This window comes from Lampetra planeri, chromosome 25 (genome assembly GCF_965212315.1).
Source record: "Lampetra planeri chromosome 25, kcLamPlan1.2.h2, whole genome shotgun sequence".
NCBI classification, from domain to species: domain Eukaryota; kingdom Metazoa; phylum Chordata; class Hyperoartia; order Petromyzontiformes; family Petromyzontidae; genus Lampetra; species Lampetra planeri.
In genome coordinates this window covers 10,855,056-10,871,787 of record NC_136131.1, presented here as the reverse complement: position 1 = coordinate 10,871,787, position 16,732 = coordinate 10,855,056, and the positions used below count along the sequence as shown (strand labels likewise).

The 16,732-nt window shown below is 44.8% G+C and overlaps 1 protein-coding gene across 1 annotated transcript in view; it reads right to left on the bottom strand.

The window, feature by feature from the left end:
- The window catches only part of LOC144727449 (neuronal PAS domain-containing protein 3-like), a 206,408-nt gene that overhangs the window by 101,049 nt on the left and 88,627 nt on the right, over positions 1 to 16,732 (bottom strand). The window contains exon 2 of the mRNA XM_078606286.1: positions 10,201 to 10,445. Within this exon, the coding sequence (XP_078462412.1) occupies positions 10,201 to 10,445 (245 nt within the window). The remainder of the gene's footprint in view (positions 1 to 10,200; positions 10,446 to 16,732) is intronic.

The window sequence follows — 16,732 nt, the reverse complement described above, 5'->3', positions numbered from 1 at the left end:
TGTGCTTTGGGATCGCACTGCGCTCACATCGAAGAACCCCACGTGCTGTGTGCCCGCATGCAAATCTATTATTGTCCAAAAATGTTTTATATTGTACATAATTCAGCCGTGATTGTCTGCCTCGCCGTATTGAACGCATTTAAATGATGGTATATTGACCGGTGAAGCTAGTTATCACGACCTTTTGCGATGGAAGTCAAAATGACGTGGCTCAATTCATTTTCTTGGGAAGGGCAAAAGTTCACTGCCCTGGGATATATCTGTGGCTGGGGATGGGAATGGGGCAGGTCGGTGGGGGTCGATGGGGTGGACGGTATGGGAGGGGCTGAGTGGGTACGAGCAAGCTGGGAGGGGGGAGGGAGGGGGAGTATGGGTCACGGTGAGCGTATGCGGGGTTAGGCGTGATCGGGGAAATGGGTGGAGGCGGACGGGGTCAAGGGGTGAGCGAATCGGCTAACCATTGTTTGGAAGCACCGAGGGCCTTGGTGCAATTCACGCGTCCCACTGCAAATCGATGGCAGACCACGATCGATGGGAAGACGCAACATCAGCAGAGTTGCATCGACCCGCTGTGGGTTTTAGCAACCCTCAAGCCCCCTCTCTCGGCGCGCATCCGTCGCGCAGCGCTGCTGCTGCTGCCGCTGCCACCAACGCCGCCGTTGCTGCGCATTACGCATCTGTCGCCGCCGTGAGGGCCCGATTGATAGTAAAGCTTCCCGACAAATCGACGATTCGGGCAGACGCGGCGATCGGATTTCTATCACGGTGCAGTCGCGGGGGATATTTTGTGAGGTGTGGGGTAGGGGGAGGGGGTGGCGCCGGCTTCTTCTATTCGGCGATTGTCCCGGCGCCTGTGCGGTGCTGGCTGTCGGGGCACCGTCGCGTTTGCGCCTGGCAGAAATTGGAAAATGAGCCATCTGTGCGTCTGTCTGGAACGGGGCTCGTGAGTGTCTGGTAGATGAAGGCTGCTTGAGGTGCTCGTAAAGAAAAAAGGAAATGAAAATGTAAAAAATAAAAAACTCTTATTTTTCACGTCTAATAAATTGAAACTCCAAATGCAGGAAGGTATTAACTTGTTTTTTGCCAATATGCTCTTTTGTAACCTGCAGATAAATATATGCCGTGAGCTCTTATTCGTGAAGGCATTTATCATGCTGCAACCGGCAAGCTGCAATTTCACCGCAAACGTCCAAAAGCATTTAAGTTAGCCTCGTTAAACCGAGATTGCAGAGCTGGGGTATTCTTCTTCTTGGTTCACTTTCAAATATCAGTGAGATGTATTAAAAAGCATCGCAAAAAAACGCTCCCAAAGACAACCCAACCTAATTTGCGTCGTAATTAAACCTTCCCGCCAACGCATTTCCTCACTAATCTTCCCCGCAGCCCCTCACTTACCAAAAACCATAAGTAGGACGGCAAAAAAAATTGGCAACCCTGCTATTTGTGCTCCTGCGTTATATGTTTTTAGTGGCAAGCTGCAGCCAAGGGGTGATTTGAATTGCATTCGATTTCTGGGCGCATTTAGGGGACATTAAGCTGTGCATTGTTCCATCTGCTGTTAAGGAGCCCGTGACATTCCGTGCGAGAGCAAGGCCGTCCAATATTCCGACAAATGTAAAAGTTATAAAATTTTACTTTTTCTCTCTCTCTCTCTCCCAATTCACACGCTATTGGAATTCTGCGCAAGTTTTCAGATGCGCGGGACGACGAGTGTAAATGAAATGTATCTACAGAGTGCCTTTCTCATCGTCATCATCATTCTCATCGTCAGCCAACATTTACAATCCACCTTATATTAACCTTCTTCGCTATTAATTTAAGCAATTCCAGATTTTCTTTTGCTAAAAATGCTAAGTGTTTGTTGATGCTTCTCAAAGGTTAGGGTAAAAATGCTACCAATTATTGTTTTCGTAAATATTATTTACTTATCATAACTATCATCGGTCACAATCAATCCACCGGCGGATGAAAGCCGCCCCATATTTGACGCCATCTCTCGCGAACCCACGATCTAATCGTCCACCTCGAAAACCGCGCAAAAATTCCGATTTCATAGCTCCATCTCCGTGGTGGACGCGACTCTCGGACGCGTTCCATTCCACAACTTTTCAAGCGACGTGTTTCTGCCTGAGCCCATTGGCTTTTCACAACAGTTTAAATTACGTCCATCATTTAACTGCGTATGTTCTGTAATTCGTGTCTTTCATTCGCCGTCTCTAAATGTGATTCCCAGCATGAATCCACAAAATTGTTACTTTATTTTTTTAAACGCTATTATATAGTCACATTCTATTACAGTAAAAACGATAAAAGAGTAAAAAAAAACGATCTTAATTTTAGAACTTTCGTGACTGCAGGAATTATTATTTGTTTCTTTTGGTTAAGTCACGTCTAAAGATAAAATAATAAATTAAATTAAATAATAGAATACGACGTTTCGATTGCAACACAAGCAATCATCATCAGGTATAATGAAATAGCGACATAAAATCTAACCAGAAAACTATAGACAGACATATTAGCAGACAGATTTCACCAAGATACATAGCGAGAGCGAGAGCAACACAGGTAACAGAGAGGGGTGAAAAAAAACAGTTGGATAAAATGGCACTTTGAATCGTGGCTTAACCACATGATTGATAAATAATGTTTGTGGTTTCAGCCTGCTTACAAATTACTGCACATAAAATACATTTGATTCTGTTCCTTATTTGTCTCGATTCCAGCTCTGACAATGAATATAACGGCTTCACCGCCATGCGACAAACGTCACTCGCGTACGTTGAGTGGGTTGGAAAGTGCTCATTCTACTGGGCGGGGGTCACTTGATGGGATCTCACAGGTAGCTCTGGGATATCTGCTCCCGCGGGCTCCTCTCTCAACACCAAGGGTTGTACCTTGCTCTGCGAGCGATCTCAGTGGATAATTTATCTCGTGACATGATGCCCATAGGACGATCGGGATGCAATTTATGGAAAGTATGACAACAACTTTTTTCTTCGATTTAAAGCTTTCGTGACTGCAGGGATTCATATATTCTTGGTTCTTTCGGTAAAGTCACGTGACTTTACCGAAAGAACCAAGAATATGACAACAACAACAACAACGACGAGGTGTTTACGTATAATACCTGAACGCATGATTTACATGCTTTGCCGTGGTAACTCAGACACCAATCGGCTAACATCTTGATCACCTCTTGAGTGAAGAGTAAAAGTAGACTACAATTCGGGAACACAGCTCCTTAATAAAGGGTCTGTCTGGCCACTGTGACACGCATGCACACGCGATGCTGCCAGTCGTTTGAGTCAGATGATTTGTGTTCAGGGAGAACGTGCAAAGTTGGTTGCAGTGGCTTTTCCAACGTTGCGATTGTCCACGATTGTTATTGCATTGTGCAAGTGATTAAACAAAAAAAGATGTCAACAGGGCATTTTAAAACAAGAGGCAACATTTAAAAACGAAAAACCCACGGTGAGCACCGATCCATTTTCTACTTCTCCGCAGGATGCAAGGCCTGCCCACGTGGTGCACCATGCCTCGTGATCCCCCGATGCCACAATCCATCTAACGCATGAGCTGATATCATCGCTTCGTCTCTCCGCTGGGGTTGCCACCTGTCCTGGCTCTGCCAGGATCGTCCTCTCTTTGTGAGTAAGATTGCCGTCCCGGGAAATCTGTAAGTCTTCCAGGGCCATTGGGGAGGCATTTTGCATAATAATACACCACTTAGGACACTGGGTTTACATGCAGTTCTTCTCGTGGTATTGTCAAATATGTTTCTTTTTCTTCTTTCTATAATACGTCCCAGTTTATTGTACCTGTGGGGTGGCAACACTAGTCTCCGCGATGGTCGGTCTTCTTTGGTACATATTCTGCACACGTAAGCATGCATGTGCGTATGGTAAACTTCTTTTGCACCGTACGTATCCGACCGTGCTCATCAGAGGTGCGAAAACCAAAGGAGGACATGTAATGTCCAATATTTTATTGTGGACAGTGTGGCACGGTGGTTTAGCGCACCGCACTGTGAACACGGCCACACTCGTTCAATTCCTGACCGTGAACCGGTCCCAGACGCTTGACCAACCTGCACTGACCAAGCACAGTCCAGCAACGCCGTGAATGGCACGGTGCCGGGAGGCCTTCATTCAGCAGTGGATTGTCGAAAGACTGTTAATTATTGTTCGTATGACGGACATTTATTTTACTTCATATTCGTAACAGAAATGTCATTGTAAATACTTTACAATATATAAAGCAAATATAATACATTTTTAAAAATCTCTAATGAGAGAACACCCGTTTCGCTCTACACCTTTGGGTGAAACCCATCCATTTCACGTGAAATAAAAACACACTCATTATAACAAAGGATTAAGGAAAAATCCCTTCCCCTCAAGACACTGGCAAGAAACAGAATCCTAATTGGAATATGGAAATTACAATACGCGCGTGCCCATACATTTTGATAAACTTGCTCTGACATTTATAATGTAGACTTTAAACAGGCAGCGCAAGCCCACGCCAATGACCACAAATACAAGCATGCTTTCCTTTGTGAATAAACTATTATTTTAATGTGCAATATGATCGAGGGACTGGGTTGTTGTTTTGGTGTGGTCTGGGACTGTTGTTATTGTTGTTGTTTTGCTGCCTTGCCAGTGTGGTGTTGGCAAATCGGCAGGAATGTATGTACGTATGCAATGTGCTCTTATTTCCTTCATCTATTTGTATGTTTGTGTTTATTTTTTGCGACTTGTATTCTCTTCAAACTGTTAGTTGTTTCGAGGGACAAGCGAAAGTGATTTTCAACAGCGAATATAACAAGAGGTATTTGAAATGAGTTGATCACAGCTGGAAGCTTGGCAGGACATGCCTGAAAAAAATTCCACGACACTTTGTGAAACTTCCCCCAGTAAACGAGCGTAGTATTAGTAGTAAAACATTCATAATACTAATGATGTTGGCGAACCTGGGAATCCCTGAAGTCTCGATACGTGCCGCCAGCTCCGTGGCAGAGATGCGGAGGTTTACAGGGCTGCAATTCGTACGATACAATCCTGATTCAAAAGAAGTAACAATCAACTAATCTTCTTGGTTCTTTCGGTAAAGTCACGTAGAAGGGAAGTAATAAAATAATAAAAATAAAACACGATAAAATAATTCTCACGACGTTTTGGCCACAACGCAAGCAGCCGTCTTCAGGTGAAAACCAGGTCCGTCGAGGCGACAGAGTCTGTCGCCTCGACGGACCTGCTTGCGTTGTGGCCGAAACGTCGTGAGAATTATTTTATTGTGTTTTATTTTTATTCTTTTATTACTTTCCTTCTACGTGACTTTAACGAAAGAACCAAGAAGATGAATCCCTGCAGTCACGAAAGCTTTAAATCGAAATTTAACAATCAACTGTTGCGTAATTATACCTTCCTTGACAGTCGATGATATCTTGACAACAAAGCAACAACAGGGAAACAGCTGTTGTTCCTGCCCAAATGAGCAATGATGCGGTGCTCATATCTCGTTTGCAGCTCTGAGTCAGTGGTGGAAATTCCTCATCCCTATGGCAGGGGAAAGTCTCTCCATAGGACAACCAATGTTGTCTTCCCTACAAAGCGGTTCTTATTTTGGTGACCCTGGAGGGATGATGGGCTGAGTCAACCCCCTAACCACGATTTGAAATCATCACCTCCTGGGTGCAAGCCGCTTACTCTTCTGCTGAGCCACCTGGCTGGATATTCTTCCCAGACACCCTGTGTGTACATATATATTCTGACAATATAATTATTGATTTATTAAAATCACGTGAAAAAAACATGTTATATTTTAATCGGACAAGTCATTATGTGGCTACTTAGAATAGGTTAGGTAATGTTTGTTTTACTCGTGAACTCTCCAAAAACAAATGCTGCTTTGCCACTGAATCGGGAGGCTTTGATTAATTCGTTCGCCCCCATGTGCAGACAATCAAACTGCCTCGTCCGTAACACAGATGTGGAAAGATTAACAGCTCAGTTCAATGGGGTCAGCACATTTGCCCTGTCTAGAAAGCACGTGATATCCAGCCCAATCGCAAGCATTTTATTAAAGTGGATAGGCAGAAAGGTTCAAATAATACTAAGATCTCCCGTGTGGTATATATATATAGCCTGTCGGGGCAAATGCTGTTCGTGAGCACCTATTAAGGTTGGGGCAGCACACAAAGGGGTGGTGAGGCCAATTCCCATGCCTGCTCACATTTGACTTACCAATGCTGATTTTTTTTGTTCACACTGGGTCAGGCTGAGTGGACCAAATACAGGCCCAGGACCAATTCAGAAAGGACTCGCTCCAGATGTTAACAGAGGTCTGGAAATTTGTGCCACATTGGTGATGGGGGTTGATTGACCGGACTTCACTAAACTGGAATCTAAATTCGAGTCTCTGGGTTTCGTAGCGCAGGGCACAAACCACGAGAATTCACGCTCTCACTGCGAGACTTCCCACTACCCTAACCTCACATGTTAAGCTCTACAAACCCTCTTATCAATAATGCAATGTGGTCTGTCGCAGCAATAATATCGTGTCACCTATGGGCTGAGCGCTTGAAGATGTATGGAGATAAGAAGAGGAGGAATCTAATATTTAAATATACATGAGTAAAAATTAGTAAAATAGGCCATCAGTGCATCAGCCTTCAGGCTTTCCAGAGCAATATTTTCAATCAGCGTGTACTTAAGAAAGCAGAATCTTAACCTGTTTCAACCTTTCTGGGTCTCATCAACAGCATCAAGCTCAAATTTCGATTTAAAGCTTTCGTGACTGCAGGGATTCATCTTCTTGGTTCTTTCGGTACAGTCACGTAGAAGGGAAATAATAAAATAATACAAATAAAACATAATAAAATAATTTTCACTACGTTTCGGCCACAACGCATTGTGGCCGAAACGTCGTGAGAATTAGTTTCTTATGTTTTATTTTTATTATTTCCCTTCTACGTGATTTTACCGAAAGAACCAAGGAGAAGCATCAGGCTCCTTAAACACGTGCTGCTGGACAACCAGATGTTATTCGCAAGATCGCTCCACATAAATTTGGGAGCCTGTTCAATGTAAATAAAAAAGAAGCAATAGCATACATTTGAAAGCAGGGGCCAGTTGGATAGATTGACATGTGGAGAGATTGGGCGCCAGTGTGACCAAGGGGTTAAGGAGGGCAGACGCTGCCCGACTGTGGAGAGCTTCGTTATGCAGTCCCATTGAGGGCCCAATCTGTGCTCAGGGGTTGTTTTAAAGCGGTCCCTTCTTAATATGATTCATTTTTAGAACACAAACTGCTATACTGTATGTGCATTTGGTAATATTTAATTAATTTGATGCCATTAACATCATAACTCCAATTATAAAGGAATGAAGTACCCCAGTCTGTACAGCAGTTTGCGTGCTAATACATTGTTCAACATTTGCTCCACCACAATGCAATTGTAACTGAACGTATAAACACTCCTAGTAAATCAACACATTCACTGAGGGAAGGGGGAAAAAAAAACGATCTCTGCTTTGCAAAAGGGCAACCTGCCAGAGAGATGTAAGGCTGGATAAAGGTAGCAGCACGGTTTAATGAATCGTCTCTGCTCAATGAACAGGCCTGGTAATTGTCGGATGGCCTGTTTTTTGACCCGAGCAAGAATTTAGCTAATGATCCATTGCAGATGCGGGCGACGATGTGATTCATCTTGGTCTGATTGCAAAACACTTGCAGGGGACAGATTTCTCCCAAAACGATTTTCTTAAATACATTTGGGCCAATATAAAATAAAAATAGATACAAAATGTGTTCTCTCTGTCCAACACGGCGGTATAAAGGTGCACACGGTTGAGCAGCACATTGTTTATACCATGCTACCTTTAAATAATGAAATGCATTTACGTGTCACATTCTTGTCAACCCCAGCTGTACAGTGATGCAACGAGGACTCTGAACGTTCACAGCGGATATAGGGCCAGGCAACGTCTTTACACCGGACCAGATGGCGACCTCAATGCTTCCCCTGACGATCAGAGAACCTGCATGCATTTCCCTCCGATAGAGTGTGAGTGAAACATCTCTGTTCATTAACACTTCCACTGGGATCATCTGTTCACTCTTCACATATTTTTCCAGCCCCCTGTTTTTTTTTCTTTCTCTTTCCAGGCCAAACCAAGGGCACATTCTGGACCAGCAATACCTCTGAACAGGGCCGGATTAAGTTTTAAGGGGAGCCTGGGGCTGTTTTTTTGTTAGCTTTTGGGGATCTTCTTTGAATATTTAATGAATTCCATTTACTATTTTACCGTCACCTATGGCTGATGTCAAACGCTCCATTATTAACTTTATCTTTTTAAGATTTCGGTTCTAGTCTTTAAATGTGGGTTTAATCAACAAATGACCTATACGATTTATCGCAGTGCTACAGTATTGCATTTCAACAATTGTAAAATAGAAAACAATTTCAACTCGTGCAGTGTCTCAGTGCAACCACATCTTAAGATGCTTGACATATACTTTATAAAGGATAACGCAGGTTAAAAGGATCTTGGTGAAATATAAATAAAAACAAAAACCATCAGCTTGGATATCAAGGACATCATAATGAAGGTGATGATAGTAAAAATACAGAAACCAAAACCCCCCAAATGGCTACCCAAAACGGGCAAGGCACATCTTGATATTATAAAAGAGTGAATTTTGTTTTGTGAAAACTCTCAAATTCTGATGCCCTAAGCTGCAGTCTGTGACCAGCCCTGGCTGTGACCACAGAAAGCATAAGCCATACAGATACTGTGCACCCCACAATTAATAGATGCATGGCTCTGGAGCATCCTAAAATATAAACCACTGAACGATATATATTTGTTTGACTCTCATATCACTGCGCCAAGACCTACAAAGCGTAAACAGAGGAATATATAAATCCCCCTAAAAATCCAATGGAACCTTCAAGCTTGGAATAACCCAAATAAATTGAAGACTTAGATATGTGGCCCCGCAAGAACAAACAGCAATCTAATACGTCACACCCACCATTAAGAATATAAGTAGACTCGGGCAGGCAATGGCAAGAGAAAGGTTGAGACTCAATGACAAAAGCAGTTATCCATTGGCGGTCAGGAGATAGAAAGCATATAGGGGGTGGGAGGCCAATAAGCAAAACCTTATGATAAAATCAGGGGACAGAAGGATAAGACAGATGACAGATACAGGAGATTCAATAAAGTGGAAGGAGCTTAAAAGGCATCAACCAGTAAGGCCAAACAACACTGAGGGGGATGATGATGGTGATTCCGATAATAATGCTCATGAAGATTGTAACAATGCATCAATTCGTCGATTAAAATCGAGTCCGACACTCAAGACACACGAATCTTTCTGCATATTAACTATCTTCAGTTTGTTTGTTGTTATTATTTCACGTGACCCCTGCAGTCACTCGAGGTGCTACGACACACAATGTAAAAAAAAACCCACAGAATGTACTCATGGCCTCCGAATTGTGACGATTTTATACAACGTAAGATTAGAAAATGAAAAAGCAAAAATCTGTGTTGCCTGGGTGGCTCAGAGGTCAGTGCACTGGGCTGGCACCATTGATGTCATAGGGATGAATCCCTGGTTCCAGCCACCAATGATTAAACCAACTTCTCAAGTGTAGGGAATCGATTACCTCTGCCCAGTCATCAATGCAACAAAAACATCATCGCGTCATTAGATTTGGCACTTTGGTTGCCGAAATTCCAGCTCTGAGAATAAAATATTAATGACTGAACATTTCTGTCTGTAGCAGGGTGGGAAAGTGCTACTCCTGGTGTGGGGACAAGAGTGTCACTTGATGTTGTTTGAAAATAGATCCTGCAGACCGGCTCTCGAACAACACAGGGTGAAACACTGCTCTCCCAGAGTTCCGACATCTCACCGATACCGCATTATCATCATCATGAGCCGGAGTTGATCTGCCGCTGGATGAAAGCTTCTTTAAGCTGATACCAAACACAGTAAAATATCTGCTTAAATTGTCTACCCACAAAACCCCCTCTTCCCCGCCCCGCTTAAAAACCCCACAAAACTCCAGAAGAATTACAGACGGAAACAAACCACCCATGGTAACATCAAACACCACAATCCGAGCCGTGCCACCACGACCGACCGAGCCGTGACAGGCCAAGCACGCTCCGGCACTCTCACCTTTGACCGAAGTGTTGGGCGGCGGGGATTCGCAGGCGTCGAGCCAGGGAGGGTCGCCAAGCCCGGCGAAGTCTCGCATGCGAAGATAGCTGATGGAGAGGCGCACGATGGAGGCCTTGTCCAGCTGGCTCGTGATGGCGCCTGGCAGCGGCAGCAGCTTGGCCAGCTCGTAGAACTCAAAGTTCTCCTTGCCGCGTCGCGACCGCGCCGCGTCGCGCGACTTCTCCTTGCGCAACGCTTGCAGCCTGCACCCCCATCCCCCCGCGGACATTAGCGGTGGGTTGATGGGGATGAGGTGATGGGAATGGGTGGATGGGGATGGAGTGATGGGATGATTGGGTGATGGGGATGGATGGGGTGGTGGGGTGATGGGGATGGGTGGATGTGAAAAGGGTGATGGGGATGGGTGGATCGAGATACGTTCTTGGTGATTTGTGGATGGGGTTAGAGTGCATGATGATAGGGTGGATTGGAATGGGTGGATGGGGATATGGTGATGGGGATGGAGTTATGGGGATGGGTGGATGGAGATCGATGTATGGGGATGTGTGTATGGGGATTTGTGGATGGGGATGGGAATAGGGTGATGAGAATGTGTGGATGGGCATGGGTTGATGAGCATGGGTGGGTGGGAATGGGTTTATTGGGAAAGCAAGAGAAGGAAACATGCCAGTGGAAATAAAATTACACGGCTTGTATTACAGCGTTGTCCTTGGAGCCAAGTCAATGCTGGCTATTGAGATGTAAGGTTCGCATGTAATTATATTTTTTCAAGGGAGAACCATAAACAACATAGTTATTCAAACAAAAAAAATACACCATGGGTCTAATTTCCACTAATGTCAAATCCTAGTTGTGTAATATTTGCAAAGACAGCAGCGGCGTTTGGGTGTCGAAAGAAAAGCTTAATTTGCCCTAAACTAGGCAAAATGGGCTGACTCTCCCCGAACTAGTAGCCAGGCCCATTGCCATTTACTCTGAAGCTTAATGGAGGCCTATTAATTCCATGCAGCCCTGCTCCGCAACTGCACACTGACATCACCTCGCCAGTGCAGGAGGCACCGCTGGCTGCAGTGAGCTCTGCAATTGGTTCAAGGGAAGACACATGATGTGCAGGGATGTCGCCTTTTGCCATGGACAATCTCAGATATTGGCAACACACACAGAGCACATGAGTCGGTCACGAGCACTCGTTAGGCCTAATCATTTCTATGGATAGTTCGAATCGAGAGAAACGCAAGCAATTCACCTCCGATTATCACGGTTGGCTACATACGGTGCGAAAGAAGTTAAACATACACATATATACATAACATAATCATGATAATTGGTTCTTTACCCTTCTATCTGGCAACAAAACTGACACCTTTTTACAAGGAGTCATGTTTGCATAGACCGCAATACCTGCAGTCATAATACAAACAAAAGAAGACTAGGCTCTAAGGAAAGCTGTCTCGGGTGTGGATCAATCAACTTTAAGGACAGTGCACATTATCAGAGTTATGTTCTTTTGTTTGTATTATGACTGCAGGTATTGCGGTCTATGCAAACATGACTCCTTGTAAAAAGGTTCCCATAGTATAACATAATCACTTAAGCAATTCTAGTTCGCTCTTGCAAAATGCCAAGTGCTCTTTAATCCTTCTCAAAGGTTACATTTTGCGCACATCTACTTCATGAATACACAATTAAAGACACAAGCCACAATGCGATGGTGGCCATGCAACCAATACGATGGACCATATAGATGGAGGAATAAGAACACTACACCAAATCAAACTCCTGAAGCCCTTACATCGTGGATAGAAAACATCGACATTGGCATTTATCTCCAAAATATATTGCCATCATAACCAATAATATAACAGAAAGGTTACATTTTACCACAGACACATTTTTTAAATTAGATATTTACAGATAATCATCATCAGCCATGATCAATGGACTAGTTAAACAATGCACTTTTTTTTTATAAACACGGGACAACCTACTTTGTTGAACTATCATTTGTGGCCAGGTCACTTTTGAGAAAGAGCTACATAGCTCAGTGGGCCTTACCTTGGAAAAAAATGTAAAGGGTTTAATTTATACGTGAAGTACTCCCCAAGCCACGAGAGAAGTAGTCGATGGTAATTTCAAACGATTAATCGACTTAAATAAACTTAACCGACTCAATGCCCCAGCTCTAACAATAACAAGGTTTTTTAATGAAATATCACAGCAAAGGTTACGTTTACCAAATATGAAAATTCCGATAGACATGCTGTACTTTTTTTTTACATGTAAATCGGTTGAAAAGCTGAAAATCCATTTGACGACAACGAGCGTACGCATGTCACCGCAAAGTGACTTATCCAATTAACAAGTGCCAATTGTGTACAATCGCCGTTTTGACGGTGGGTGTCTATTTTTTTTGGTGTGTTCATCCCAAGACAAAACGCCGCGGTTGACTCCGCCGTTGGGCTGCCTGGCGTGTTAGCCGCACCCCCCTAAGCCAGCCAGACAAAGTACGGTAATGACTTTGCGGCGGGCGGCAGGGCACAGATGTTTCGCTGCCAGAAGCCCTTAATCACGTCGGTGTGTGCCGCACAGCCATCGGGAGCAGCGATTTTGCGACGGAAGACTCAGCCGAGCACACGGAAGCAGCGACGCAAGCAAGGTTTGAAAGAGCGTTAAAAATTGTTTCGTAAAAAAATATGTAGATATAGCGATAACCCACGCTGTGCTCCTTTGCCGGGCAAGAGACAAGGCGATTCACACATCCACCGACGAAAGCGCGCTCACGATCAAGTAGACACGGCTTGGGAGTGCGTGTAAAATGTTACGCTGCATTTTGAGGCAATTACCAAGCGGAAGCAAATACGAAATGTATTCGTGCTGAAACTCGCTGCGTAATATTTCGAAACCCGAATGCGCGATGCAAGTTGGTGTTAGCAAAACAGCTGTTTACTTCACCACCCGGTTAAAACATTTACAATTATTCGAGCGTGCCTGTGAAGGGGGACAACGCCAGGCAGAAAGCCACCTTCCCGGTAATGTAATCGCCTTGGCACTTTGAGAATACACATTAATTATAATTTAACGCAACGAAAAAAAAACATCCCGCCGCTACAAGGCGAAGGGAGTGCAAAAAAATAAGGCAGGCGACGGCGCTCAGAAACACCGGGAGCATCAATTACAGGGCCCAATTCCAGCCGTGGCTGAACAAGCCCCATCTGCTACTGTCCGCAAGACTCCGCTATCAAGCGCGTATTATCAGCCGTCTTAATTATGCCACGCTGGCTTGAATGAGCGAAATGGATTCCCTGAGCAAGGGAGCAGAAGTTAATTAAATCTTTGCAGTCTGTCACGGTTTAAGATGGTTTAAATCGCGCCTTATCTCCGCCGAATCGTAATTTATTTATTTTGGTCGTGGGCGGCCGTGCGTGCGAGCCTCGCTCTTGCTGCCACTGTGCCAGCCAACTGAGCAAATGCCCAATGTTGAAAAATGCCCCCTCCCCGCTCAGTTTCACGCGTGCACATGTTCAGAGCGTGCGAATTCGTTGAAAGGCGGGCAATCTTCATCGATAATGCTACATTGTTATCTTTGGAATCGGTGACTTCTGGTCAAACAACGCTTGAAAAGTGATGGTGGTTTTATTTTTACGGGGGGTGGGGGCGGGGAATGAGGTGTGCTTTGGCCTCCAAATGCCACTCAGGTATTCTCGTTTGCTCATTTTTCATCCGCGCGTCTGCCCTTCAGTTAGGAGCACAAGGGGTTCCCTCCCTCTGCGCCGCGACCACCTGCCCAAAATGCAGCGATCCGCTCGCGCTACGCCGAACCACCGTAACACGACATTATTCTCGAGCCCGTGCATGCGAGGAGCGTGGTTTGGTGACAAAACAAAAACCCTAACGCGCTGTTTGAACGGCATAATGGAGTGTAAGGGCCATGCGCTTGAACAGCACGCCACGTTATTTCGCAAAACGTTTAAAAAAAAACACGATTTTTTTTTGTTCTCCCAGTCGAACGGGCATTTAATCCGCGCGTGCATTTGCGTGCCTAACAAACCTAGCCGCGTGCGCACGTGGGATAACTGTGTGTGGGCGCCCGTTACCGATTCGGGCGAGCGTTCGTTTGAAACGTCCGGCGAGCGAGCGAGCGAGCGAGTTAGCACGCGCGTGGGCTCACGGATGTGTTTGCACATTCCCAGGGAGAGCCGGATAACAAATTACAGCTGTTATGGGGCAACTCAAGCGCCGCGGTGGCGTCTGCTGCCCATGGAACACGTTCGCGACACTCGGCTCGCGGGGGCGAGTGGTGTTTGGCAGCGAAGGGGTGCGTGGTAAGCGCACACTTGCTAGTACAGCGCCTTACCGCCGCTGTAAGCCACGGGCAGGTGAGCTACAGCGGGGGGCAAAAACAACGTCCCTCGACCTCGGCGCTCATACATTTACATCCTTTCCCAGTGCCTTGAGCACACGCGGCAAATTAAAAGCCAGGCTGTCTCTCGGCGGTTTCCCTCCTGCCTCGCATCATTCAAAATCGTCCAATTTGCACCAATGCCGGCATGCTCGCGTGCCGCCAACGCTGCACAAACTTTTAGATTTTTATTTTGAAAGGAAAAAGTTGCATAATATATATTGTTTTTATACATAAAGCGGATCAGGAAGATAACGCGCGTCCGCATTTATTTGTTCGAGTCCCACCGGTGCTCTACAAACAACAGTCTTAAGCTGTTGCAACAACCAGGGTAATTCCCCGGAGAACCAAAAAAAGGAAAGATATCGAAGACGAATAAAAAGTGGGACATGTTTCAGAGCTTGCAGGTCCCGAATTGCAGTTTAAATAATAATGAGCCCAAGGCCGGCGTTCTTTGTGGAGCGGCTTGCGGGGATTTTGTCAGCCATTCCATTGGAGAGACTAACTTTTTTCAAATTCTAAGCCGATAAAAGTGCTGTAAAAAAAATAAGTTTTGTAAAGCCCTTGGGCATTACAATTGTTTTACAAAACCCACCATAAAAACTGCAGCAGCGTGGAAACACAACGATCCAAGCCAAGGCTTTAAAAAAGTCTGGCATGCATAAAAACAAAACGTACGCTGTGGTATATAAACTACGATGAGGCGAAGGAGCAGTGGTGCAGCGGTTAGCACAATGCGCTATGGAACTGGCGCCAAAATGAGGCTTACAAGGAGATGTCAACACGGTTTTTACGACTAAAAGACCTGAACACAAATTTTGGATTTCTGCTGGACGTCAAAACTCTTCTATCCGACACAGATGTCGATGCAATTCGTCGAAATTGCACAGATTTTGGAAATTTCTATGACACCGACATCAATGGCCACGAACTTTTCACAGAAATTGGAGATTGCAAAATGCTGCTCAGTAACCGGAATGAAGTTCTACCAGAAACTCCTTTGGATCTTCTTGGTTTTATTGTGTTTTATGGAGACGACATATTTCCGAATTTGCGAATTTCACTGCAAATTGTATTAATAGCAGTTTCAATTGCAAGCTGTGAGCGGTCGTTCAGCAAATTGAAACTTATTTAGTCGTATTTGCGGCTTCAATGGGACAAGATCATCTCAGCGATCTTGCTCTTCTTAGCATTGAAAGAGAAACATTGGAGGAAACTGATGTTAATTTCGTGATTGACCAGTTTGCGACAGTGAAATAAAGAAAAACATTTATTTTGTAGACTATGTCAACCAGTCTACGACAGTGACTGAGTGAGCCATGTAATATCATTTCTATAAATTTGCTTTTTAAATACAATGTTTCATTAAAATTTAAATTGTTATTCCTTATTCGATGTAATAGGAAAATGTGATTAAACCTTGGGGAGTGGGGGGCGCTAATTTTATAGTTCGTCCCCGGGCGCAAAATATCCTAGCTACGCCTCTGCCCTGAGTTTGATCCCCGCTCAGGATAAACACGCACCAGTGGTGAGCGATATCTGAACTGTGGGTACCCCACCCAGCATCCCACCAGCCGACACTGACCAGCATGATGAAGTATGGTCAAACGACCCCCATGGCCTACGCAGCGTGGGGAGGCCTCCATCCATCAGTGGACTCGCAAAGGGCTGTAGATTATTACGAAATTACGGAAATTATTCTTGATCAAAATATACCCCACTTGGTGCAACGCTATTGCTTGAAATGTATCATTGGACAAACAGCCCCCAACCTAAAACAAATCTACGATGTGGTCCATGAGGGAGCAAGGGTCTGCCCTCATTAAACAGTCTCACTTGCCTGATCCTTGGAGGGCTGTACATCCTGGGAAATGGAGACTTTACTCATATCTCCTCGGTGCATAAGACGGCGTCTCAGGATCGATATTTCCCCCCCTTAATATCCAACAACCTATTAGGAAGCCCCACTTCGGTTCCGTAGACATGGTTTTAACGTATACCACATGGCCATCGTCTCTCTTACTTTTGTTTCACCCCCCACCCTTCAACAGTGACTCACGCCTCCATGAACGAAGGGTGAGGGGTAATGGTGAAGCTTTGCAGTGTGTTGCTTACTCCACGACTCCTGGA